This window comes from Oryzias latipes, chromosome 13 (genome assembly GCF_002234675.1).
Source record: "Oryzias latipes chromosome 13, ASM223467v1".
Lineage (NCBI taxonomy): Eukaryota > Metazoa > Chordata > Actinopteri > Beloniformes > Adrianichthyidae > Oryzias > Oryzias latipes.
Genome location: NC_019871.2, coordinates 17,917,400 through 17,945,231, shown reverse-complemented (window position 1 = coordinate 17,945,231; position 27,832 = coordinate 17,917,400). Strand labels below are relative to the sequence as shown.

Here is a 27,832-nt window from a genome sequence, read left to right as displayed (position 1 = left end):
TATTACATAACAGCATTCAATTGTCGCAACATTTCCCCCCGGAAATTACTGGTAAGCCAACTGAGAAAAAGAAAACAGCTACAAAGATGAGCAGCAACCAAATCTGTGCTGACTTTACAACAGTTTTGCAGTGCAGTTGTTAAATGAACACAAATTTACAAGACAGTTTAAAAAAACAAGACCAAAGCGTCTTGCTGGTATGAGTAGAGGCGTGGCTTTCCTTACAGTAGCTGCTGTTTGTCACTGCAGTGTTGTTGAATAAGAAATCAAATCAGAAACCAAACCAGAAACCAAAGCAGAAATCAAATTACAAATAAAACCAGAAACCAAATCAGAAACCAAAGCAGAACCCAGATCAGAGACCAATTTAGAAATCAAATCAGAGACCACAGGAGAAACCAAATCAGAAATCGCTGAAGAAATCAAATCAGAAATCAAATCAGAAATCAAACCAGGCACATAAACAGAAACCCAATCAGAAATTAATACAGATATTAAATTAGAAACCACATCAGCAATCAAGGCTGAAACCAAATGCGCCTCACAGAGACTGAAATCACCAAATTCCTAAAATACACCAGAACAGAAGACAAATAACACATTTAAATAATACAAATATAATTACTAGGAATGTGAGGTTTTCTTTCATGTGTCTTTATCCATACATTAACATCCTATACTAGTATTTATTTGAGTGAGTTAGAACATTGCTAAAATCTAATTATTAACTAGTTTATTGATGAAACATACCAATTCATGTTGTGATTTACGTCAATGGGAAAGAGTGATGCGAGTTAAACATCTTTGTTTGGCTGATCGGTAAACATGTAGAAGTCACAAATCTGAGCATCTGGGGTTTTTCGTGAGCATGTTTCTAGAGTTTGCATTTCAAAAGTCGTATTTTGGTTTTATAGGAGGAGTTTTTAAAGGAAAATTTAGTCATAAGTTGCTTCATTTTTGTACTCGACTCTGCAAATTTCTGCACTCAAGAGAGAAGTACTTTCCAGACTATAGAATGTCTTCATGTCAGCGACTAAAGGAAGAAAGACGAGGACTCATACGGTTCACACACACTCTAGTGCTCATGGTGTCAAAACACCCACTTTACAGATTTCACACTTATTGGCATTTTTCTGTTGGAGCATCCTTTATCCAATTGCACGCTCCCCTCCCTTCATGCTATTTTTAGCAGATGTGCTATTCTGAGAGCCATCTCCAAGCAGGATAATGTTTCTGTATTTCGCGGTTCATCACCATGGTACTTAATCGTGCTGACAAAAAATGCCTGAATGCTGGAAACCACTGTATAGAAGATTTTTTTCTGCTTCTTTGCCGCTGTGGTCTGTTTACTGACTGTACATAGACAACTGTGACTATTTTGGGGCCTTAGAAAAGTAGAATTAGTGGATCTCTTTTATGTTTTTATTTAATGAACCCACAATCATTTATATAACACTTACTGTAAGTGAAAATCCTTTCATAAAGTTCAAACTTCAGTCTGGTTACTAAAATAAGGGCTGTTGGAAGTCAGCACCTCAGTCAGTCCGCAGCACAATGCTCAATCCAAGTTTTTCCTTTGACATTTCAGACCAAACTTTAAACCTTTACTTCCTATATGTTGTGCCAAATCTTCATGTTTAGGAACTTTATTCTACTTTTGTACTAATACTTGTTTTGACTGGTGTTGTCAGTGCTTTTGTGTGTTCCTGTGAGTCACACTACATTAACTTTGTGTATGAAAAACTTGTCCTCTGTCTGTGTGACCCTAAGTATCTGACCTGAACAGAGATGGACTTTAATTGGAGAAATTACTTTATCAAATCCAGGTTAATTGGAGATGACAAAAAGAAAAAAGTGAAAAAGCTGTTTTCCCCCAAGGCTCACCAAGTACAAACAATGAAACTATCAGAATTTGTACATTTTTAGTTGAGTTTACTTATTTTTCAACTTTTTAGGTAAAGCCATGTTTGGTTTAACACTGTAGCTCTGGTTCCATTACTTCTTCATCAAGACTTAAAGCTACATTTCTGTTGTCCTTCTTGTCTTCTCCTTTTGTCTTTGCACATTACAGGTTTTTGTTTGGTTCAATATTTGACATATTCGGGTTCATTTATCAAATTAAATTAAGTTTCTGTCCACGTGTGTTTATCTGCTGTGCCTCCTTCAAAACCTTCAGTCTTGACTCCAGTTTCAGAAAGAAAAGCTTTATTACTGTGTAATCTTTTTTTAAAATGCATTTAAAATGTTCAAGCGATAACTGATTATTTGGTTAAAGCTAAAAACGCCTAGAATATCTCAAACTACACAGCAGAGTCGCCACATTTGTCACACACTTCTAGAGGATCCGAAATATTGATAATAAAAGGCTAATGTGGTTCCTTTGCACACGTGCACGTTTCTTTCCACCAAGAAAAACGAACTGCGTTAAATCTTGCAGCATCGATAATGAGAGCAGCACTTTGTGACTAATGGAGTGGTGAAGCTCATCATCTCATAAGAATTAAAGGATCAGTGTGAGGCTGTCCTCAGGACACAAGAACAAACTCACTCAACTCAGAACAGAACTTTTGCAGAACAGTCCGCTCTTTGTTTAACCTGGAAGCAGCAAAAACTCCTTCTGAACTTAATGAAAGGCTTGAATTAGACTTTTATAACATCCAAAGATTTGTGTTTAGTTTGGCTTTGTGCATTGAAGAGAATTATAACTCTTATGAGTGTGTTAGTCTGGATTGTATTTCATGCCTGCACGAAAGCGAATGTTGTTTGGAGCTGAGGAGCTTCCTGTGATCAGGCTGAGGGAAACAGACTCATCTGCAAAGCAACAACACAAGAGTAAGTGTGAGTATAGTAAACATGGCCCAACCAGGCTCACCCTAGGCAAGGACCAGAACCTGCACCACAGGGACATGGACACCCCCAGGCTTACATGTGATGTAATCGCTGATTCATGGTCTTGCCAGAATACTGAGGGATTCCTCTCCCTGCGTGGAGAGAGGGCCGCCGGGCCCAGGAAGCCAGCACCCAAGGGACATGGCCACCGTTGCCAAGGGCCTGGTTCCCTCTGCCAGGGATGGGGTAGGGGACAGAAGATCAGAGGTCCCACCTTCCTTGAATGTGTTTGTGTGCATGAATGTGTGGGGGTGTGTTACTGTTACTGTTTTGGGGTAAAGTGTGTACTAAAGGGTGCAGTTAAAATTGATGTCCAAGCACCCGCCTACCAAGGGTCCTACATGTCTATGGTGCAATTAAAACCGAGAGGGGAGGGTCCCGGATCTATGTGGCAACCATGGGGTAACCACTGCCAAGTAGAATGAATTTCTACTAGAATTTACCCAATGTGGGATCAATAAAGAATATCTATCTAGACCCCCTGAGATGTTTAATTGCAGAAAAATCTATTAATTTATTTGTACCTAATAAATATGTTAAGAAGCTAAAAAATATAAATTTAATTTGTCCCCTTTCCCCCTTAAATTCTGGTAAAAATTGCAAAGATCAAGATTCAGCAGAAAAATATTAATAACATTTTGTTTCATTAAAAACTGCTGGAAAATCAAAATAGATTGATTATATATTTTTTCTTGAGACCATCTCTTCTGGAATATCTTTCCAGACTATTAATCCCCGAATCCACTTTAAATGGAATGTTTTACTGTGCACTTATAGTTACTTTATTGTGCAGTTAATTTTCCTCAAATTTTAGATTTCCTGTTTTTAGTAATGGATATTCCAATATGTTTGTAAACAGGAGAATAATTGTGTTTAAATAAAAATGATCTGAAAAGTCACAAAATTTTATAGTCTTATTTTATGAAGTAAAAGTATGTTTGACTTTGACTTTCGGTGCCTCCTGTCTGTCAGTTCAAAAATGAGGAGATGGCGTCGACCTCTGGCCAATTTAAAAACTGCGGACCTGAAAATGCAGAACCGTTAGATTTGTCCCTTGCGGCTTCCTGTAGATCAGCGCAGTCATGTCTGCCTCCATGGTCGTAAGTTATCCTTGAATTCGGTGTTAAACTACAGCGCTTCGTGTTTTAATCTACTGGTTTAGTGCGCATGTCTTTAGATTAAACTGCATTCTTAACGCACGTGTTTGTTTGGTTTCTACTGTTTCATTCACACATTAGTCATTTTTCGGGAGAAATGCATTTTTCCTGTTTCACTTCTGTCAGAACTTGTCTATCTCGTGAAGTTTTGTTTGATTTATGGTGTTAGTTTCTTAGTGTATTCAACAGATAAAGTTATGTTGTAGTCAAACGTCTTTTGTTTCCATCCCTCTGTTCTGGACTGAAGTTTGGTGTCTCACCATTCCTTCTTCCCTCCTTCCGTTCTTCTGGTTCCTCTGCTCAGGTTCTCCACAGATGCTGCCAGCGCTCAGCTCTTCTTGTTGCTAGGCGACAGTGGATGTCCAGCTCAGCATCTCGTCCTCCTCTTGTATCGAGGCTTCTTCTTTTCCTCACGCAGAGATTTTATGACGTAGAAATGCTTGTCAGCTGGAAGCATCATTTTAAAAGAAACCAGCTCCAGAAAACGAATGCGTAAGTAGAGCATGCAGTCTAAGACACATTTACAGCTCTGACTTTACAGTGAAAGCAAAAATGTGTTTTTTCAGACATTAAAGTTTTTCTTTTCTTTCCAGAAACATTAAGTCTTGATGTTTTCATTTATTTGTCATAATGATTTAAACTCCTGAAACAGTCTTGTTTCTACTTGTATTTTATTGCAGGTATTATGGCTACACTGAAAAGTTTTATGGGACAGACATAGCAGCAGCGTACTATATCTTAAAGCTTGGGGGAGGAGTTCGGTGAGATTCTCTTCCTTTTTCCTTTTTCCTTTTCCAGTATTGGACTCTTCCTAAATGGTTATTGAACGCAGTGCAGTCTGTTGTGGTTTGTCTACAGGGTTTATGTGAAGCTCTTGGTTTGGTCTGGTCCTCGTCCTGCTGTGATGTAAAGCTGATGGGATCTGGGTTTCATCTGACCTCAGGTTTGTTGGCCAGTCCGAGTGGTTCCATGCAGACAGAAGGGGAAAGTTCAGCTGGGATTTCCTAAAGTTCAAAAACACTCCTCTAGAGGAAGTCGACATGAGCCAGACTCTTATCAACTACACTGGACTAAGAAACTTGGGTATGAAGTCTAGCTCTGCTTCCATTTCCTAACCTTCCACATGTCAAGTTACTTTATCAAAACTGTTTATACTTTATCACGCAGCTTTGAATTAAAATGTTTGTGTGAAAGTCATAAGTTGATGTATGTCTCCGCTCAGAGACGCAGAAACAGTTGCGGACTCTGAGGTTAAGAGGCTGTCCTGAGATAGATGATTGGTTCCTGGCGAGACTCCACGTCTTCCAGGATTCTTTGGAGGAGTTGGACATCTCTGACTGTCCACGCATCACCACAGGAGGCCTGGCTGCCCTCCGAAATCTCAAGTAATCAACCAGAATGTCTGTCGTAGTTCAGTGAACGCAAAAGCAATCCTCTAGGAGGCTGTTTCTTTTGTTTCTGTTGAAGGAGGCTGAAGCTGCTTTACGTATCATCTCTCCCGAGGGTTTCATGTCCCGGTTTGGTGATTATCCTGTTGGAAGAGATGTTACCTCAGTGTCAGATCATCGCTGAGGGCTACGACCACAGCGTGAGGCAGGCAGAGGGGGAGCGCATGGAGAGCTGAAAGAGCCGGAAGGTTTCATCAGCTGGTTGTGGACATGAAACGGACTTTTCATTGGTTTCAATGAAAGCAGCTGAAAAAGTGAAGATGTTGACTCTAAATACAATTTGTAAAAAAAAAAAAGAACTTTGTTTTCAATACAAGTACAGTAATGTTTAAATTGTGAAAATGACTTCTATTGGTAAAAACTATAATATACTGTAAGGTGTGTTGGAGGTTATTGTATGAGTGTAAACATGACTGTAAATAAAGACTATACAGGTTCAAATACTTTGGTTTTTAAATTTATTTTCCTACTAGAAAGATGTAAGGTAAACCGTCTGCATGTATGTTCACTTCTCACTACAGAAGCTTATATCAGCTGGTCAAAGCCCATAATCCTGAATAAACCTGCACTCACTGCCTGCAGTGGACTGATAAAAGACACCGGTAGCTGAACATCTAATACCTGGTGGTGCTGGTGAAGTATAATGTAAAATATTTTTGTTTATTTATAGATTTTAGACTATTTAATCACACATTAAAACTGCAACACACGTAGAATTAACGTTCGTTTAGGAATCTAAATATTTGTCGGCGCGTTTGCGAAACGCTCATCACTCCTAGGAACTTTTAGCCTGCTTTCCCGGTGACCACGCGGACTGTTTTTGTTGACGGACAAAGCGGAAGTGAATGACAAATATTCGAAACAGCAGCTTTTTCTCAGATATTCTGTATTTAGCTGGGCTGCGGGGTTGGAGTTTGCTCGAGCTGATCAATGTCTAATGCTGCAGGTAGAACGGCTCGGTTCGGCTCGGTTCTGCAAAGGAGAAGTCCCGCAGGAATAATAACCCTGTTGTCTTGGCGTTTTTAACGTAACGTAACGTTTTTTTTGTTTTCTTTAAATTATAGATCTTCCAAAAGCAGAGGAGGAGGAGGAGGTCACCCCGGATTTACAGGTGAGCTGAACGTAAAGGGGAGCATTATTACATCCACTGTAATTTAAGGTAGATCTGTTGAAGGTTTACATTCTGTAATGTATGTCTGTATGACAGGACTGCTGTGAATATGATAAGTTATAAGAGTGATTGTAAATGCATCACTGTTAAATGAACAGCAGGATTTCTGAATCAAATCAGGCTATTTTAGATCTGATTCATCAACCATTAATATGACACTTTCTGTGATGGACAGTAGGAACACATTCTAAAATGAGCTCATTAATGAAACACATCTTCGTTTTTCTCTCGTAATTTAATGAATCAGGAAGCATCATTGTGCCTGTTTCTGATTAAAGTCGACATCTTTTCTCGCATTAATGATCAGTTAAAGCTCGAGTCAGTGAAAAGTTCGTACATCGTACTTTCTGTCTTCATGTGGACGAATCGTCCTCTGAGTTTTCACGTTAGTAGGATTTTGACCCAGGTCATTCCGCCCTGGATTTAAGTCTTTCTGCATAAAGACAATGAGCTTCAAAATAAAAGCACAACTGAAAACAACAAGAAAAAAAACAATCTATAGATGAGAAGCAGACCTTCACTGAGGAGCTTAGCTCTTTCTTACAAAGAAAAAAGCAGAGAAGGTCAAGCTGTCATACGGAACTGTTTTAAACATAAGAATCTGTAGGAAACTTAAAGGAAACCCCAATCATAACTGAACCAGAGGGCTACTTTCTCAGAGTTACTGTCAAGAAACGCAGTCTTCAGCTGTGGGGAAGATTTGAGACTGAAGCAAGAAAGATATTTCTAAGACATTACAACAACCTTTAATATCAGAAATTCAACTGTAAATAATCAGAGATTCCTGCTCTAACCAGTAATGTATGTAAAAACATTTTGCATAGTCAGCACTTCTTGTACAGATCCTATCCACACAGAGCAGCAGACACGAGCATCAGCAGGTAGAACCCAAACCAAAACGTTCTTTCTGGTTCTGCAGGATCTGTCGGACGACAGCAGTGACGACGAGGCGGCAGCAGGAGCTGAGAGTACGTTCTCCTCTTTTCTGTTTCCTTTGTTCTTTTTCTATTCCTCATCCTGCAAACACCAGTCCAGCATTTATCGTTACTGCACGCGTCCAGGTGAGTGTTTATGGTGCCTCACCATGCTGTTATAGGATGTAGAGAAGAAAACAAAAGGAAAGGCCTGCTCTGGTCGCCCCCACACCAAGGCCCCCCCCCCTGGATGGCCAAGCAGGAGCCGTGTCATCCCCGGCTCATGGCATAGCCAGAGATGTCAGGGTTCCCCCCCTCCCTGAGTGAAGAGCCCAACACCCAAGAGACATAATCACCACTGCTGGATGGCTGCAGCCCCGTCATTCCCAGGCTGCCTCCGCTAGACCCCGCCCAGTCTTTGGCACCCATGGGCAGTTTACCAGGAGACAGGGGCCCTTGTAAAAGGGTGCCTGTCGCTGGGCCCCCCCTACACACAGAAAGACCAATCACTCCTGTGTGTTAGTCCTCTAAGAACATTACCGTATTTTCCGGACTACAAGTCGCCCTTTTTTTCATAGGTTGGGTGCGACTTATACTCCGCAGCGACTTATATTAGAAATAAATTGAAATAAATACATTGTTAACCCTCCTGTTATGTTCATTTGTGAGGAACAGAGATGATGTTCCTGGGTCAATTTGATGTATGAGGTATGTTAAGTGTTAAGAGGATGTTAAGTGACTCAGAGAATCAGCAAACTTTTTTTTACAATAAGACCTTGAAGGCTAACAACATAATATTCTATTTTCCAATGATTTCATAGATTCAGAAATGCAATAAAAATGACTACATTCTACAAATACAGGATTAAAACAGAGTATTAGTTGGCCAATGATGCTTCATGAAAAGAATAAATAAATAAGCATGAGAAAGAATTACTGTGAAATTATGAGATAAACAGTCTGCTATGATTGTGTCATATGAGTTTGTGCAAGTTATTAGTTCTTGGTCTCAGATTTTGTTAAATAAATTTCCCGTCAAAATGCGACTTATAGTCCAGTGCGACTTATCTGTGTTTTTTTCTACTTTATAATGCATTTTTGGGCTGGTGCGACTTATACTCCGGAGCGACTTATAGTCCGGAAAATACGGTAGTTCCGGTCTGTGTAGAACTGAATCCTCACTGTTTTGGTCTGCTGCGTTCAGGTGCAGGGATGCAGTTGTCTTCTCATTGGTGTGTTTTTTTGTGTGTGTGTGATTCTGCTCTGTTCCTTCCAGTGGACTTCCTGCGGAACCTCTTCTCCAGCACTTTGGGCCTCGGCTCTGCAGAGAAGGTTCTGGATGCTCTGACTCTGGAAGGAGTGGCTCAGTATATAAAGAGCGGCAAATGTGAGTGTTAATGGGTCTGCAGATGTAGGTTCGCTTTCACACACTCACAGGTTTTGTTTGGATCACGCAGGTAAAAACATCATCTGCATGGTTGGTGCAGGAATCTCCACATGTGAGTATTTAGGCTTTGTTTATTTTTGTTGACATGTTTTTGATGATGTAAACACTGTGTCCATGTTTTTCCTCTGAAGCTGCTGGAATTCCAGATTTCCGTTCTCCAGAAACCGGCCTGTATGCAAACCTGCAGAAATACAACCTGCCTTACCCAGAAGCCATCTTCCAGATAGATTACTTTAAGGTTTATGGAGGACCTCATGTTATATTAACACTGCCATAATGTAAATATATAATATATACAATGAAGAAAAACATCCATATTTGAACTGTTCTGTTTCAGAAACATCCAGAACCGTTCTTTACTTTGGCGAAGGAGCTCTACCCAGGACAGTTTAAGGTACAGCTCCAGCCTTCAGAGTGAGAGCCCCCTGGTTGTCACGTCTTTCACATAGTCTGCGCTCTTTTGTCCATCTCCAGCCAACCATCTGTCACTACTTCATAAAGTTGCTGAAGAACAAAGGCCTCCTGAGACGCTGCTACACTCAGGCAGGAAACCTGCAGCATCTTCTCCCTGAAGCTCTGTTGGGGTTCCTTTGCCTTATGGTTTGGGTTTCTCCATGCAGAACATCGACACTCTGGAGCGAGTTGCAGGTCTTGAAAAAGAAGATCTGATTGAAGCTCATGGGACCTTCTACACCTCCCACTGTGTCAGCTTCTGCTGCCGTAAAGAGTACAGCCTGGACTGGATGAAAGGTTTGGTCTTCACTCAAAGATCTGTTGGATTTAGACCTCTGGACTCTAAACTTTAGAACTTTGCTTTGCAGAGAAAATCTTCTCTGATGCCATTCCCAAATGTGAGAAGTGCAACAGTTTGGTGAAACCAGGTCAGGTCCTGATGTTTGATCCTGCTGTTTAAAATGGTTTTGGTCTATTGCCATCATTTTTTTTTTTTTTAATATTTTCGGCTAAAATTCCTTCACGTTGAACAGACATTGTTTTCTTTGGGGAGAATCTGCCGGCGCGTTTCTTCACATCAGTGAAGATGGTGAGATCATCACGTTGCTTTCAACTACTTTGAATTGAGATGCAAAGAAATGGCATTTTTGTGTCCACATTCTGTAGGATTTCCCTCGCTGTGACCTTCTGATTGTCATGGGGACGTCTCTGCAGGTGCAGCCGTTTGCAGGTTTAGTCGGCAGGTATGGCGTTCGTCCTGCAGGGTCACCTCCTCACAAAACTCACAGGAAGCTGTGGATCAGATTTAAAAAAAAAAAAACACTTTTCTTTGTTCTTTAGGGTTTCCAAGAGTTGCCCCCGGTTGCTTATTAACATGGAAAAGGCAGGGGAGGTAAGCGTTTTCAGCGCCCCCTGACACTCCTTACACCTGTCAGAGCCACGGCGGTGTGGGAGTGGCTTCATGGTGGCGTTCCTCTCTGCTTCTGCAGGCTGACCCCATGCTGGGGATGCTGGGATTTGGAGGAGGCATGGACTTTGACTCAGACAAGGCGTACAGGTGAAGAACTCATCCAGCGGATCCAAACGGATCTTTCCCTTACATCCCAAATGGGTCGCGTCTGAAGATGTTTGAAGGTTTTTCCTATAAAAAAAAAAAAAGGGGGATGATGGGATCTCTGTAAACTTAGTTTATGGATTTTATTTTTCAAAAATGACTGCAAGTAAACTCCCATCTTTACGTTTGAGCTTCCTGTCAGTAGTTTTTCCGCGTCTCTGGACTGTTCTCCAGTGACGGAGAACTTTGTAGGTTCACGTCACTGTTGATGTTGAACGCCCCACGAAACACCTAAAACATGGACAGATGTTTTTCCAAAAGCAGATTTCTTCGGACACTGATCAATTTGACAGTTAGTGATTTTGGGCTCCGGCCTTTAGGGAAATCTAGCGTTCTAGTGATGGTATGCCCCGCCTCCAGGTCAGCTGTTTTTTGTGCTGTGAGCCAGAAAACGTGACAACACAAAGTGAAACCTTGTCTCTGGACAAATTCAGTTTCTTTAAAGATGAACATTTCTAAATGTACAGCGGGGAGGTTTACTAAGAGGAAATTCATGTTGGTCCTTTTATTTGGAGCAAAGATGTTTTGAGGCTTCATCGTCCTTGTGGGGCTTCACATGTGTTCTTAAATAAAGAACTGTGTTAGAGAAATTCTGGATTTTCTTTTTCAGGAGATCCTGTTTAGATTCAGAGAAGATTTAGGACCTGAGATGATCAACTCCACTTCACTGAAAAACTCTGTGACGTTTTTCTTCTTTGTCTTAGTTTTATTTGTTCACATCTGACTTGTGTCCTGAGAACGGCATTTTCAACCAGGATGTTTTTTTTCTTTCTTCAAAATTCTTTCTTTCTTAAATTACATTTTTTTCTTTCTTCAAAATTCTTTCTTTCTTAAATTAAAAACGATAACTTTTTAATTTTTTAATTCTTTTTAATTGAAAGCGGAAAGCCCTGGGTTTTTACTGCTAACGGTCGGTCGCTCTCTGCAGGGATGTGGCTCACATCAGTTCCTGTGATGACGGCTGCCTGGCTCTGGCTGACCTGCTGGGCTGGAAGGTATCTCCTGCTCCTACTCAGATCCTCTCTGAACTTTTTTCCCCACAGAATCCAGAAAGCACCTTCCTGCTTAACCACTGAATCGACCCATTTGTTTTGGTTTTGTTTGTTTTTAATAAAGAAATACAAAAAAATGCCAAAATAGAACTGCTTTCAAGCGAAATAAATTCATAAATATATAAACCAGTATTTCTCTTATTCAGTGAAGTTTGATTGGATTCATTGATTTATATAATTTATAATAGTTTTTTTAAGGTTCATTGAAAAAAAAAAAACGGCAACAAAATGAACTTTTCACTGCTGCTAGTGTGTGTAACTTTCAGATGATGTTCTTGAATGAAGCTGCTTTCCTCTGAGCACGGCACATATAAGACTCCATCTTCTGCCGTCTGTCCTCCACAGGCCGAGCTGGAGGCTCTGGTGAAGCAGGAGCACGCTCAGATCGACAGTAAAGACAAGAAGGAGCAGCCTGGAGAAGCTGGAGGAGCGGCGGCCAAAGCCAGCTCGTCCTCTGTGAAGCCAGAGGAGTGACCTCACTTAAGCCGACGGCTGGTATCTAAGTTGGATCAAGACTTCAGGCTGATGTCAAAATTCTAATATCTTTTGCACTTTTGTGACTTTTCCACGCTTTCTGCTGTCGCTCATCATGTGACTGCAGCCCGCACAGTTATGCTTCCTGTTTGACTAAAACTGAAACCAGGTGAGATGGTCTGCAGCTCGTTTGACTCTGCAGTGAGACGAACATAAAAATCAAAAATTTGCTATTTATAGCATTTCAAAGTGAAACTGTTTACATCCCAAATGTTCTTTGCAGAAAAGTAACTCTGTTTTTCTTTAACTTAGTTTAGTGATTTTTAATCATATTTAATCTCTTTAACTTGAAGTGTTTCATCGTCTCTTAATTCTGATGCTTATTTCAAAAAGTCTTGGTTTGAAGAAATGCAGCAGGTTTTTATAATAAATGTAAAAATAAGACATCGGCAGAACAGAATTGAAATTGAACAGAAAAAAACTGTTGAAACCCAAGATCAGAAAAAACATAAGCTTCGATGAACTGAAATTATCAGCAACTGAAGCTGAGATCCAGGTTTGTGATCGACTAAAGCAAAACCTGCAATAAACTCAACCTTGGTTCAGTTTTCTTTGTCCTCTGTTTATCCAACACACCCATACATTGATTTGTAACAAACTTTATCTACCCTTTTTAACCTGTTTGGGCTCAAAAGAATTTTCTACATCATTTTTACTTTATGGGAAAATAGGTTTGGTTACTTCTGGGCTTTTAAAAACCTTCTAAAGACCAGGAAGTCCCTCCTTTGTTCAACTTATTGTTTCAAAGTTTGAGTCAAAACTTTCCAAGCAAAAATCACACCTACTTTAGTCATCTGAAGTGAATAAAGCAGAGTTCAGGGACCAGGAGCTATTGCATTGTGGGATTGGATGTTCTGAGTTCTCCCCCACAAATTGAGAAGATAAAGAGAAAACTTAATGATTTAAAGAAATCCAAATTTGGAAACTAAATCTATGCCAAATTGAAAAACAACAACACTGACCGCGTTTATACCAACCTGCAACAGATTGAAAAGTCACTTTTGGTTTTTCATGGATGGAAAAACTTCATCCATCCTTTCGTTTTAGTGAGAAGACCGAAGCTGAATTCGGATGATCAGCTCTAGATCTCCTATTCTCACACTCCAATAAATCACGAAAACATGAAACATTCTCAAACTAAATAACTACTCTTCATCTCTGACAATGGCACCAGCACAGTTTCTGCTTTCATTCATCTGACTCCAGAGGAACTCTGAAGGAGACACCAATGAACCTTAAATTTAAAGTAATCTAATGGAGCATAAGCATCAGAAATATCAGCTGCCTGGTTTGATTCATGTTCTGACTGAGAACATTTCAGCGCCAGGGATCTCCGGTAAAGATAAACTCACCGAATTAATGTCTAAGACGGACGAGTTAAATTAAAGTATTTGACGTATGCACCTCTCTGCAGCTCCAGGGCTGTTATTGAAGGAACCTCCTATGTAGTTCTTACGTAGGAGGCTCAAACTGCGGTAAAGAAGAACCCAGAGATTCTTCAGAATGTCAGTGTTAAAGCGGTTCTGGAAGTTAAGGTTCTGAGCTAAACGTTGGTTAAAGCGCATTAACATGAATACTAAATCAAAAGAGAGACTTATTTTTCTGTTTAAAGTTTGTTGTTAAAATCACAGCCTCTAGTTCTCCAAGCCTTTCTACATGAATGTTGTCCGTTGGTGGAGGAGACAGCAGAACATTGTTGGGGATGACCGATTCAAAGGCACCTGGAACTTCAATGAAGAGCTGATGGGGGGTGGGGGTGGGTGGGGTGAAGGCACGATGATGCTCAGACATGCTGGTTCAGCAGATGAAACACGCCTAACCTCAGACGTGGACATCCTAACCAGATCTGTGATGACAGGAAGGAGAAGATCTGCTCTGATAAAGCTTATTCTGGACTGTTGCATCCTCCGGTCCTCCATGTCTGCAGCCTCTTTTTACAGGAAACACCTCCTGTCTCAGAGATGGTTTGAGGAGCTCTCTTATAAATGAAGTGTCGGTTTGTATTTTCCTTAAGCTTTCCTCCAACTTTTGCAGCTCGCTGCTAGTCCTGAGGTCGGACCGGACGTCCATGAGGGCCTCTTGGGTTATGACGTCTTCCTTGAATCTTGTTGCCACAGAGATGGACAGGGTGCGGTTAACACTCTGAACACGAGGAGGAAATGGAACCTGAAGGTTTGCAAGACAGTTTTCCACCAAACTGTGTTTTTTTAAAGAGTATCTACAACCGTCCCTAAAAACTACATGAACTTCAGAGAAAATCTCGGGTTCTGATGCTTGCACTGAGTAGAAAGCAGTTCTATTAGAGCGTGAAGTCAATGTGCAGCGTCGGTGAGCACAGCAAGTGCAGAACTGGGTTAACCACACACACATGGAGGGGGGCGGGGGGGGGTTGCATGATGGGGGTTGTAGAGTTTCAGAGCTCATTAAAGACCTGCGTGTGATGCAGACAAACGAAGGCAAAAGGTGTCGGCAGGACATTACAAACCTGCAGCTTAGCTCCCAGTCTTTCACATCTCGATGATGATTCCAGAAAAGAATGATGCTGCTTCAGGTCTGATGCCGTTCTGAGCTTTGAAGCTTCTGTTGACGCCACAAAGAAAAGAAAAGTTCAAGAGAGAAGAGTGCAGGATGACAACTGACTGCTAACCGTGCAGGAAGAGGAAACATGTAAGTAGTAACTAATTATATCCAATCTTTACTGTCAGATGGTTGAATCACATTAAGCCGCGACCAAAAAAAATACATAAAAACTAAGAGTACAGAAAAATTCTTTCTAGTTTTATTTAGTTTCAGAAGACGGTTTGTCAAAACTGGCTTTAAAGATGTTCAAGCGCGCTCACAAATGTAGCCACATGTTCAGGGCAGTCCACAGTCCAGTTAATGGGACCACAGCCATCCCATGGAGGGGCAGCAGGAAGAAACTGTCGCTGCTGGAGCAGCTGAGGGGGTGTCAGGAGGCCTGGAGTCCAGTGGAAGAGTGGGACAGAGAAAGAGCTCATGCCGCCATCTTTGGGACTCCTGCTGGGGTGAGTTTGTTTTAGAGAACGTATTTTCTTTAAAATCCACTTTTTAGAAATTTCAGTAAAGGTCCGAACTTAGTGTAAACGGAAGAAATGAAATCTCATTCAAAGGAAAACAGGAGTGTAAACTTTACTTCCTTTCAGCCATGGAGGAAATGTTTGTCGTCTGATGTTGGAGAATCACCTGTGTCAGAAATGCCTAAAAATCAGGAGACTCAGTAGATCATTGATGGGTTTTCCTCTACAGAGATTAGTTTCAAATCTAAAGCAAAGTGAAGGGATCATCTTTGAGTGCCAGCGTCCTCAAACGTAACGGTTCGAATAACGAATAAAGCAGGGTTGGGTTGGAGTTTCTCCAGTCATATGTGGATCAACCTCATGACCCTGGACAGCACCTGGGTCAAGATAAAAATCCAAGAAGTGGAGGCATCCACAAGACATGAATGCTTCAGATAAGAACATCAAGGAATTACACATAAATTAATTTTCTCCAAAACTCTGCTTCCGTTTTTGTAACAGCAATTTGCATAAACTCTAGAATGCTAGGAGGAATAATCGGATCAACTGCAGCTGATCACAAAGTACCTCTTTGCTTTAAAAATGAACATTGACCCCTGAAGAGCATTTCCACTGGATTTTAGCCACAGAAGGACCAGCAAACATCAATGATTCCTCCATCAACACAGGTGGAGGAATCAGCTGGAGATCAATCTGTCATGACAACAGACTGGACACTTTAAAAGGAGGATGGAGCTTAACGCCTTTGTTCTGTTAACCATGGTTACCAGCACAGAAACATGTGCAGCCATCGCTACACAAAAATAGCCTGACAGTGAAGTCTGTCGCAGGAAGTAAAACTGATCCTCGGTCAACCATGTATGGGACTATCAAGAACTTTAAGGAGAGAAGTTCAATTGCTTCAGCTGCATGGCCCCACCAGAGCTAGGCTCCCCCAGGAATGGCAGCAGGCTGGATGGGAGTGCATCTGTACACATGGTGAGGGGAACACTTTTGGAGGAAGGTGGGTGTCAAGTAGGACGGCAAAGAAGCCACTTCCCTCCAAAAAAGATCCAGAACAAACTGATATACTGCAAAAGGGAGTGGACTGCTGGGAACTGCTGAGGACTTCTAAGAACTGCTTAGGACTGCTGGGGAATTCAGAGGTCTGCTGAGGACTTCTTAGGGCTGCTGAGGATGTCTGCGCCTAGCTAAGGACTGTTGAGGTCTGCTGTGGATTGGGGTAAAGTTATTTTCTCTGGTGAATCCCCTTTCCCTTAGGGGATCTGAAAAAAAGCTTGCTCAGAGAAGATCATTCCTGCCAACAGTGAAGAATCTTCAGACTGTTCCCGTGTTGGGGTTTCTTCTCAGTGGGCTCTTCCATAAACTTTGCTAAAAAATACTGCCATGATCGAAAAAAGGAACCACAATGTCCTCAGATTGGTGCTGATTAATGCATTTTCTAGCATAATGGAGCTCCTACGGCTCAGGGAACAAAACATAAAGATTTTGGGTCCATGGCCAGGAAACTCCTCAGATGTTCATCCCATTGAGAACTTATGGTCAACTATCAAAAGACAGATGGACAAAACAAAACCTGAAAATTCTGACAAACTCCAAGTATCAATGATGTAAGAATGGACAGCTATCAGTCAGGATTTGGTCCAGAAGTTGAGGTCTTGAAAAAGAAGCATCAACACTGTAAATATTGAGTAGTTGCAATAACTTGTCAAGAAAATTTGATAACTTCAAAACACTTGTAATCATCTTTTAGTATGCCATAGAAACATTTGAGAGAACACCTCAAAATCCCAGATGCAGGGGACTTTGTGGAAATTTATATTTGCGTCTTTCTCAAAACGTTTGACCCCGACTGTACAGCACCAACTCGCTGTCATCAGGACGCTGCAGCACTGCGCCCCGGAGGTGCGCACAAGCGATGAGGGAAGGAGGACAGAAGAACATGTCCACCATGTCTTCAGGACCTGTGGATATCCCAGTGGGGCAAAAAAAAAGGAAGGACAAAAGAACAGCCAAAAAGGGAGAATGCAGTCAATCTTTCCATTTCTGGTGTGTCAGACAAACGCAAAAGGATTTTCAAACCCAACATCCCGATCCACTTCAAACCTGTTCATAATCTCAGACAAAAACTGGTTCATCACGAGGACACAGTTCCCATCCACACACAGACTAATGTCGTAAACTCCCTCCACTGTACCTCAAACCGCAATGAACAGGACTTTGGACAGACCAAACAACCATAAGGCTCGCTCTAGTGGTCTAGAGTCTACAGCCCCAAACCCCTCCTTGAAGGTAGGGGGTCTGTAGAGAAAAAGGATGGTTTGAGCGAGGAGTGGAGGAAACTATTGAATAATATAAATGTTTCCTCAATGGCAGCCTCAATCGATCTACAACAGTCTCCTGAAACCCCAACAGTCAAAGTCAAAAAGTCAGAGTCAGCTTTATCTGTCAAATATACTGCATACACATGTTAATATGCAGTACACATGATTTCCTCATTCCTCATGATTTCCTCTTGACCCACAGTGCAAACAGCTTATAAAAATAACAATAATAATAATAATAATAATAATAACAGCAATTTAAACAGGATGAGCCAGTTTCAGCATCATCATGAAGGATCTCATCAGGAGAACGATCCCCCCCCCCCCCCCCCCGGTCTACTTTATGTTTAATTTAAAAAAAAAGGAGAAAATAAACTGCATTCTGGGCTTCAGTCTGCGGAAAGCCATCACAGCTTTATCAATGAGTCAACTGCAGCGTTTATGCTTTCTGTTACAACAGGCCTGCAAGCACTTACACGCATGACTGTCACATAAAGCAGTTCCTTTTTTCCTTTGGCCCCCCCATTACACAAAAAAACTGCTTTCAATCTAAATGCAGAAGTAGTTCTGAATAAAGCGAGTGCAAACAAGAAACTGTCATTACTGTCAGGACATGCCTGCAGCAGACAGACACGGTAAGTCATAAAGAAAAGTGTATTTCGTCATCTGTATCAACAGCTCTCTCGCTTGCAGGAAATACGAACCTTGAAGTGGCAGTGGGGCTTTTTTTAAAAAAGAAAAGAAAACAGCGGTTTAGTGAGAACAATTAACAACTGGTTTAATAGTTTCAGTGTTAAAGAAATAACAGAATAAACCACAGTTTGACCTGTTTTTTGAGAAAAATCCACAGTGAAACTTATTTCTGTTGTAGGCTTTTTCAAGGAAACACTATTTCTTTGAGTCTAAAAGCCACTTCCTGTCTGTATGTGTATGCGTGTTTGTGTGTGTGTGTGTTGTACTGTCAGGTCTAAGTGATGCTCAGTTTTCTCCAGCGCTTGAGTTTGTCCAGAATCGGGCCAAACAATACAGGAACAGCTCAGTCATTGTAGCAGAAAGTCCATAAGTCATGCTGGTAGAAAAGTCGAGTGTTGGAGCTCAGCCAACCTGCCTACTCCTGTGGAGACCAGAATAGAGTCGGTCAGTCAGAGATTCTGTAGGTTCTTCCTCAAAAAAATCTGAGTTTGGTCTGAAATGTTCACCAATACTCAACTATGAGATCGAAAGTAAACAAGAATCCAGGAAATCACATTAAGAATTAGCCCTGTATAACAGAGCAGAAGACGTTTTAATAGTTCACATCAGTAGTTAGTAATGGAACCCTGGTTGGTTATGTCGGAGGTCAAAGTTCTGCTGTTGGTCTTTAGTAGGTTTGGTCCATTCTTCATGCAGATGTTTTGATGCTTTTGCTGGAAAATTCTCTGTTGAATTAAGATCCAGAAATGGAATAGAACAGTCCAGAATCTTAAAACGCTTCATGTGATATGGTGATTGTTAGAGCCAGTTAGATATGCTTTGATAAATTATGCTAAGTTTGATAAGTCTTTGCATGAATGTATGAATGCTGATTGTATTGTTTTGTGCATTATTCTTGCTTTGATTGCTTGAAATAAACCATTTCAAATGAACAAAATAAAAAATGTGATTTTGACATTATTTGCTTAACATTGCCTTACATGAGTTTGTTTAAGAACTTTGTTAAGCTTTGGATTTATTACTGTTACTTGTTGCTCGACACACAGTTGATGGTGGGCGTGTCATTTTTTGTGCAGCACGATTGAACGCAGATGTTTCAAAGCATCAAGCGCAGTGTAATCATTCAGACACTTTGCGCCTATAAGTGACATAGTCTTTTCACTGCCATGTTTGATTAGTTACGCTGTAAATCCTAAATAACAATGTACTGTACATAAATGATGCAAACACAAATGAATGAATGACTGAGAGATCAGAGAAGCGGATTGTTTTCATTGGGACGCCTGGGTGTGGAGGCTGAAGAGTTCACTCCTACAGTGTTCTTGAGGTGAAGCTCAGCATCCTTGTCCATCCAAAAATAGATAAGATAAACACAGAAATACTTTGTTGTTACCCTGTACACTTACCGGCCACTTTATTATAGATCATAACGGGTTGGAGACCCTTTTTGCCTTCAGAACTGCTTTAATCCTTTGGGGTATAGATTCAACAAGGTACTGGAAACATTTCTCAGAGAGTTTGATCCATATGGACATGATAGCATCTCACAGTTGCTGCAGATTTGTTGGCTGCACATCTATGATGCCAATCTCCTGCTCCACCACATCCATCATTCTTGGAATCTTAATCTTACGTCATCAGTCTGACCAATCAGAAGTGGTTAAAGTCTTTACTTCCTTTTTCCGATTCTGCTCATAAAGTCTCTCAGTTCCAACAAAAATACCAGCTAAAGCTCGTCTTTAGCAGTTTAGCTTTCCAAAGAATCCGGTGTCAGACCGTGGAATAAGTGAACAAAACAATGAAACGCTCAGAGAAGCGAGTCTGTCTGTGTTCAGCAGCTGTTTGCACTACATCTCCCATGATGCATTGGGTTAAAGTGACAGCGTCTCAGTGTAAAATGAGTCTTCCCTGGTAAACGTCTTGAAACCACAACGAACACACATCAAACAGTTTTTAAATCTTCTTAATGAAATCAGAGGTAAACAGTTTAGTTCTCCTTCAGTTTATTAACAGCCAAACATCCTGGAGGTTGGTCCAAGTCAACTTTCAAACTAAAACACTTTTCTAATAACATCTGAATTATTTTATATGATAAATTTAAGAAGAAGAAATAACATTTAAGAAAAAGGATTAAGGTGAAGTGGCCAACAGACACAATTAAACTAAACAGAAACAATTTAATAATCTAAAAAGAAACAAAACAATTTTTCAAAGTTTTCAAATACTTCATCTTTGAATAAGACAAATGAAAAACTAATAAAACTTCAACATGTTCACTTTTTGTGTAGCTACAGAAAACAAAAATATAATGTTAGTTTTATTGTGTAAAATTTATCAAACATATTGTGATCATATTATTGTTCAAAAATTACAGTTGCCTTTGAACTAACATAAAAAATAAAAAAATAAATCACTATTTAGAAAGAATATATTTGTTTTTTTGTGAGGTTACATAAAATTGCACGTTAATAAACTGGAGGGAAAAAACAACTACTAGGGTTAAATTTCAAATAATTTAGTTGAAAATTATTACGCAAAACTAACTTTATTGTAGCTTTTAGAAAAAAGCAGCTGCAACTTTTTCTGCCACAATTATCACAAAAATGCATGTGAGATTGCGGGGGGCTGTGCATCAATAGAGACTATGAGTTTCTCCATTTTTTAATTTTTGGATGGCGGTGTGCCACGGGATTTTTGTCAAGGATAAAGTGTGCCTTGGCTCAAAAAAGGTTGAAAAACACTGATCTATTGGGTTGAGATCTGGTGACTGTGGAGGCCTTTTGAGGCCAGTGAACTCATTGTCATGTTCAAGAATCTAGTCTGAGATGATTCCAGCTTTATGACATGGTGCCTTATCCTGCTGGAAGTAGACATCAGAAGATGGTACACTGTAGTCATAAAGGGATGGACATGGTCAGCAGAAATACGCAGGTAGGCTCTGGGGTTGTAATCATGTAATCATGTACTAAGTAGCACAAAGTCTGCCAAGACAATATCTCCCACACCATTACACCACCACCACCAACCTGAACCGTTGACACAAGGCAGCATGAATACATGCTTTTATGTTGTTGACGCCAAATTCTGACCCTCCTAATACAGCGGTGGAAATCGAGACTCGTCTGACAACAACAGGCAACATTTTTCCAGTCTTTTGGTGAGCCTGTGTGAATTATAGCCTCAGTTTCCTGTTCTTAGCTGACAGGAGTGACACATGGTGTGGTCTTCTGCTGCTGCTGTAGCCCATCTGCCTCAAGGTTGGAAGTGTTATACGTTTGGAGATGCTGTTCTGCAGACCTCGGTTGTTACCAGTGGTTATTTGAGTTACTGTTGCCTTTCTATCAGCTGGAATCAGTCTGACCATTTTCCTCTGACCTCTGGCATCAACAAGGCCATTTTCTGATCATTCTCAGTAAACCCTAGAGATTTTTGTGGGTAAAAATCCCAGTAAATCCACAGTATATGAACCAGTCAGACCAGTCCTTTTGGCACCAACAACCATACCACGTTCAAAGTCACTTCAATTACCTTTCTTCCTCATTCTGATGCTCGGTTTAACCCTTGTGCTATCCTGTGACACAACCCTTACATTGACATGTTCTCCCTACCAGGACAAAGGTGGAAAAAGGGGAAGAGGATTTTGTGTAATCCATGGACACCAATGTAGATCACAAATCATTGAAGAAAAGAGGTTCAGCGCACTGTCTTGTGGGTCTAGATGACCCAGCTCCCAATGTTAAAGTGCCTAGGATAGCACAAGGGTTACGCTGCAGCAGATCGTCTATATGCCTAAATGCATTGAGTTGCTGCCATGTGATTGATTAGATATTTGTGTTAATGAGTAATAAAGTGGCCAGTGAGTGTATCTGCATGTAAATAGGCTCTTTGATAAAATAGCACTACAAATATTAATATTAACTGATAATTAAACATCAAATAATTACAAACGCCTCTTGCTGTGTGTAGGTGGACACATTGACAGAGTGAAACTCAAACACAGCCCTCCACACATTAAAACAGTAAATGAGCTAGCTAACGTACAAGAGCAAATACAAAGAGAAAATCCTAAAATTCACTATTGTGAGGAAACTTCAGACTGTCCAATGTTAGCAATTTTAACAGAAATCTGTTCATTTTTTGTCAGTTTCCACCTCTACAGTCCCGCTGACAGCTGTGTGAAAGATTGGTCAGTGTGGAAGTGTCAGGACTGCTCTACAGTAGCATATTTCCACAGCTCTGTCCCTGATGCTTGGAGAGTCTGCAATGATAGCAGACGATTTGTGTTTTATTGTCTTAGTGGACCTGCATGTGCTGTTTCCATGGAGCTGTGATTACACCATGTGTTTGTTTCCTATAGAGTTTCCTTGTGCTACGTGAAGCACCAACGTCCCGTCTTCTCTGCGTGTCTGCTGGAGCTCAAACTGAAGACCTTCTTTTCTACCAGATCAGGTGCACAGAAACAGGTGAGGCAGGAACAGCTGTCTGTGTGTGGAGTCACTGAGTTGTCTCCTAAACAGATTCTTCTGTCACTTTCTGTGCTTCCTTGTGATTCATTGCTTCTGTTAAACCAGTACTAACAGACAACAAAACAAGTTAGACTCTGATGTGATCTGCTGTCTCTCTTTCTGCTCATTGTTTTATACTTGATCTCCTTGGTTCTCATGGTTACCAGTAACAGGATTTAGTTAGTTTAGTTCTAAATAAATGTAATATTTAGTTTTGAATGCATGCATGTTGTAAATCTAAAAAAATACATGTTATTTTGTGACACAGTAAAAAAACTTGAATTACAAAAAGCAAAGTTCCTGTAAAGTTCTTGCATTAACAGGAAGAGAGCTTTTTCGGGGCTTCCTGGTCAAAGTTCTGTTTCCCTTGAGAACATTTTCACACGGATCTTCTGCTCAAACTCTGAAGCTCTTTTTTCTGTGGAACAGCCTTCCAGGTCTCTGGGTCTCGACTGTCTTTCCCAGATTTGGCTCAGCTGGTTCTTTTCTACTCTCTGAGCAGGTAAAAGGTGGCATTTACTTTAAAATGAGATTATCACAAATGTTGAAATGTAGAATCTCCCCTTCATAAACTTCAGCAGCAGCAGTCTGTTCATCAGAATCACTTCAGACCTTCAGAGTTAATCATTTCCTTCGTGTGTGATAGAGATGTTCTGGATGTTTGTCTGTTCATTCCTGGATGGATCCACAACCTAACTGACAAGAACAAAGGTCCTTCCTGTCAGCTTGACCCCAGTGAGTTTTATTTACTTTATTAATCAACCCTTTATGCTTCACCGTGTGTCCTGACATCAATAGAAATACTCTTCTAAATACTTTTAAAACTTTGTGGCATTGGGACCTTTTTTTCCTGCAGACACTTGGCTCTCTACACCGCCTGAATACGAGTCCCAGAAAACAACCAGAATGGAGCCGAGCAGCGTCATGTGCTCCATACAGGTATGTGGTTTGTTTAGGACATTCAAGGACACTTCACATCAAACCCTAACTTCCTCCTTTTTTTTCAAAGAGGAAGCCAGAAAATGTCACTTAAGCTGCTTTGGATAAAATACAGAACTGCTAATAAACTCTGATTTAACTCTTCTTACTTAACCTTTAGTAAGATGATTCCCGGCATTTTGGCGAAAAAATAAAGCTGTAAAACATAGTTTTGAGTCTGTTTTTTCAAACAATATCAAGTTCTCTGGGTTTTTAATGACAGAAATGTTGAACTCTGAAACTCTGAAGACGTTTGTTTTGTTGCTTTTTCAGGAATGATAGCAAAAATAACCTCATATTGTAAACATGTTTCTTTGACTTCTTTTGGGATTTCAGTGAACATTAGTCACAAGTTCAGTAAACATTAGTTACAAGTTAAGTAAAGATCAGTTACAGGTTCATTAAACATTAGTTACAGGTTCAGTAAACATTAGTTGCAGGTTCAGTAAACATCAGTTACAATGTCAGTAAACATTAGTTATAAGTTCAGTAAACATTAGCTACAATGTCAGTAAACATTAGTTATAAGTTCAGTAAACATTAGCTACAATGTCAGTAAACATTAGTTATAAGTTCAGTAAACATTAGTTACAGGTTCAGTAAACATTAGTTGCAGGTTCAGTAAACATCAGTTACAATGTCAGTAAACATTAGTTATAAGTTCAGTAAACATCAGTTACAATGTCAGTAAACATTAGTTATAAGTTCAGTAAACATTAGCTACAATGTCAGTAAACATTAGTTATAAGTTCAGTAAACATTAGTTATACGTTCAGTAAACATTAGTTACAGGTTCAGTTAACGTTAGTTACAGGTTCGGTAAACGTTTATTTAAAAACTAACGTTTACTCTATGTTCTTTGGATGCAGTTTCCTTCAAAAAGCCAAATGTTCTTATGTTTGTTTGGTTCTGCTGACTTCTGTAATGTTGTGTCGATCCAACACAGTTCTATCTTCTATCTTCTGGATTTCTTAGCTGACCTCCACCAACGGGGCACTGTGCATCATTAACCCCCTGTACCTCCATGAGCACGGAGACGACTGGCTTACCCAAAAAGCTCTCCAACCTTCAACTTACAAGCGGCCGCGGCGCTTCAGCAGCACGCGGGTGTGGTCAGGGGCGGGGTTACAAAGTCAGCGTGCCATCTCGTTAGATCAGGATATCTTTGCTGGCGGCACAGAGATCTCAGGTCAGAACCGGAAGCAAATGAGATCATTCATCGTTACATAGAAGAACCAAAGTGTTATTTCTGTTTCCTGTTTGTCTCTTCAGCTCTATCTCGAGCAAGGTCGGCCGACTCCCCTTTCGTTCTAGAAACATCAGCAGAGGTGATCCTCCGGAGGCCCAGTCGGGACCTTGCCTACAGCACCGGGAACCTGTCCAGTCCCTCCACTCTTGGAAGCACCACTCCAGAGTCTCAGCGACACAGCAGCCCCCTGCCTCAGTCTCCTCACAGGGTCTCCTGGATCCAGGATGGATTTTGGCTGCCTCCTCCCAGGCCCTCCTCCTTGCTGCAGCCCCCATCATTGGAGCTGGACTCACTGTCAATCAGCAGCATCGAGGAGGAGGCAGAGTCTCCGCTGCCAAGCCCCGCTCCCCACTCCCCCTCACACCACCGTTTGGCCGACAAAGTCATGCACCGCCTGTCAGCCGTGGGCCAGGTACTGGGGGGGTTGGTGTGCCAGAAGAAAAGGCTGATCAATCGCGTCAAAGAGCTAAGCGAGAAGAAAAGCGGCGTGTTTGCAGACGCTGTGAAGGCGTTTGTTGATACGGCACTGAAGGGAGGGACCAATCCAAGCGGGGTGACAGAGTTCTTACAAGAAGTGAGGTCATCTCTCACGTCACTAAGGGAGACACTACTGGACCATCCTGACATCCAAGCTCTGCTGGACAGCATTACTGACGTCAATGACTCTGAGATCGGTTCGTGTGGTTGTCTTTAGTCTCTATGATGCAGTTTTTGATGGCATGCTCACATCTCATGTCTTCTGACTCTTTTAGACTCCTTCATTGAAGTTTCTCTTCACAAAGTGGCTCTCAAACCCATCTCTGCACACCTGTACAGCTGCATCCTCAGTTTCCGGACCAACGATGGCACTCTGGAGTGTCTTCAGAGCAACCTGCGAGTGCTGGAGAAGAAAGGCATTGAGGGCTTAGGGGGATCTGCAGGAGTTGGGGTTCCTGATTCTGTTACTATGGAGCGCATCCAGCAAAGGTGGATGAGCATGCATGAGGCTTACTCCCCAAACAAGAAAATCCAGATTCTTCTTAAAGTCTGCAAAAGCATTTACCACAGCATGAGTGTCAACGGCAGCTCAGGTACCCTGGTGTGAAGCTGCCATGCTGCTCCTGAGTCTCCTGTCAGGGTGTAGCTAATGAGCTTCTTTTCTGCAGGAGCAGTGTTTGGAGCAGATGACTTCTTGCCCTGCTTGACGTGGGTGCTGCTCCGCAGTAGTTTGACCACCTTACAAGTAGACACAGACTACATGATGGAGCTGCTGGATCCAACTCAGCTGCAGGGAGAGGGTGGGCCAAATGTACTTCCATGTACTGTAAAGTTGCATTTAAGAATTAGTTTTTTTACAGTCTGTTCTCTCATTCACAGGTGGATACTACCTTACTACTCTGTACGCCTCTCTCTTCTACATCAGCAGCTTCCAGCCTCGACTGGCTGCTCGCCAACTCAGCGTGGAGGCTCAAAAGTCCATAAACCAATGGCATCGCAGGCGCACACTGCACTGCAACCAATCCCGCCGCAGCAAGAACCGCAGGACCATTCGCAGGCAAAGCGGCAAAAACGTTGATGCAGAAACTGAGAAAAAAGAGGAACATGGCAGAGAAGATGGTCAAAACGACGGTGTTGAGGCGCAGCAGCAGCAGGTGGAGGGCAGCACGGAGGTCATGCAGACGCTGTCGGAGAAGAAACCAGAAATTAGTGACCTGGAGACAGACGCAGCATCTCAGTCTCACCACGCCGCTCAGCAAGATGTGGAACCATGCAAACAGGAAGAACATCTCTGTCCAGCAGAGCACAAAAAACATGAACAAGCGATCTGAGAGTTTCCTGTCTCCAATTTTGATGTCACAGACAGACCAGGTTCCTCTGAAAGGTACCTGAAAAGATTTTATGGCTTAAAAGTGAGTCTCGGGTCTAAGAAATGTGTAAAAACTGTTTAGATTTTAAACAGTTTAAATGAAATTTACCTCAAAAGATAAAAATATATGTCAAATAGTTATTTCGTAAGGTTTAGTTTACACAAAGTTCAAATGTATTTATATAGCATTCAGCAGATGCTTTTTTGACATATAGAGAGGGGGGGGGGGGGGGTCTTTTAAACATGGCCTGGGAGCTGCAGCCTCTGTGCTTTTTAAAAAATAGCATAAATATTTCAGCGATCACATTGATCACTATAAAGTTGCCTGTTATTGGCTGTCTGTCAACGCATATTAGAAAGCTTTAGTTTCATTCTTTATTTTTTAAGCTTTTCAGAGGAGGGCGGAGTATTGTACTGCTAGTATTTTTTGGTACTGGTTTCTTAGATACAGGACAATTGTATTTAATGTGTAAATGTATTCATATATTGAAAGTAAAGTAAAAACACTGCTTATATTTACTGTGTCTCATTGGCTTCTTAAGCAGTAGCGCTGTTTAACCCTCGGTCTCTGACACACTGGAGTTATAGAGCTCTGAAAATTCTACAAAAGAAATGTTTAATTGTGTAGAACTTTACATTACAAACTCTTGGTATGTACTGTATGGATCAAATAAACATGGTTTAACTTTATTCAAAAGTAGCAAATTTGAAAGGTCTGAATTTTCACAAACTATGTCACCTCTATCATTGGACCACTAGAGGGCAGCATTCTAATGACAGTGAAAAAGGCACTACTGTCCTGACTAACAAAAGAAATCTCAACAGATGAAGTCAAAACTAACTAATGCAGAAAAACTAAAACTACAATAAACACTTTTGACTTCATGTACGAGCAGATGTGTAGAGGAATAACAGGATAAATGCTGAACTCTTAAATGCCTGCACAATCAAAAGGTAAAGTACAAACATCTTTTTAAACCATTGGTTTTATGTTTTACTAACCCAAGACAGTAAAGCAAT

At 41.0% G+C, this 27,832-nt stretch overlaps 3 protein-coding genes and 1 long non-coding RNA gene across 6 annotated transcripts; 3 read left to right on the top strand and 1 right to left on the bottom strand.

Moving 5' to 3' along the window:
• The first annotated feature begins 3,890 nt into the window (after positions 1-3,890).
• On the top strand, positions 3,891-5,937 carry dmac2 (distal membrane arm assembly complex 2). Of its 2 annotated transcripts, none has more exons than XM_004075455.4 (6): positions 3,891-3,989; positions 4,351-4,538; positions 4,727-4,807; positions 4,990-5,129; positions 5,269-5,431; positions 5,514-5,937. In XM_004075455.4, exons 1-6 carry the CDS (start codon positions 3,972-3,974, stop codon positions 5,668-5,670), a joined length of 747 nt encoding a protein of 248 aa, XP_004075503.1. In that variant the 5' UTR covers positions 3,891-3,971; the 3' UTR covers positions 5,671-5,937. The 2 variants fall into 2 exon arrangements, with proteins under 2 accessions (XP_004075503.1, XP_023817245.1); XM_023961477.1 differs by having other exon boundaries at positions 3,957-3,986.
• Positions 5,938-6,302: 365 nt separating this feature from the next.
• Positions 6,303-12,724, top strand: sirt2 (sirtuin 2). Its single transcript, XM_023961476.1, has 16 exons — positions 6,303-6,440; positions 6,559-6,605; positions 7,585-7,633; positions 8,856-8,966; positions 9,037-9,078; positions 9,158-9,264; positions 9,364-9,420; positions 9,501-9,569; positions 9,647-9,776; positions 9,848-9,907; positions 10,013-10,068; positions 10,146-10,222; positions 10,320-10,371; positions 10,469-10,536; positions 11,522-11,588; positions 11,991-12,724. The coding sequence occupies exons 1-16, from the start codon at positions 6,425-6,427 to the stop codon at positions 12,117-12,119; spliced, it is 1,137 nt and encodes a 378-aa protein (XP_023817244.1). The 5' UTR covers positions 6,303-6,424; the 3' UTR covers positions 12,120-12,724.
• Positions 12,475-14,759, bottom strand: LOC111948424. Its single transcript, XR_002874427.1, has 2 exons — positions 14,665-14,759; positions 12,475-14,321 (listed from the first exon to the last, which is right to left on the bottom strand). It is a non-coding gene; the product is annotated as an uncharacterized LOC111948424 (long non-coding RNA).
• LOC101155212 (ras and Rab interactor 2) lies at positions 14,585-27,327 on the top strand. Of its 2 annotated transcripts, XM_011482631.3 has the most exons (11): positions 14,585-14,846; positions 15,040-15,205; positions 22,592-22,697; positions 23,169-23,241; positions 23,386-23,474; positions 23,596-23,678; positions 24,693-24,906; positions 24,990-25,640; positions 25,719-26,036; positions 26,112-26,243; positions 26,323-27,327. In XM_011482631.3, coding segments are annotated over exons 1-11 (2,286 nt in total). In that variant the 5' UTR covers positions 14,585-14,844; the 3' UTR covers positions 26,775-27,327. The 2 variants fall into 2 exon arrangements, with proteins under 2 accessions (XP_011480933.1, XP_020563977.1); XM_020708318.2 differs by lacking the exon at positions 14,585-14,846 and having other exon boundaries at positions 14,886-15,205.
• Positions 27,328-27,832: the final 505 nt, after the last annotated feature.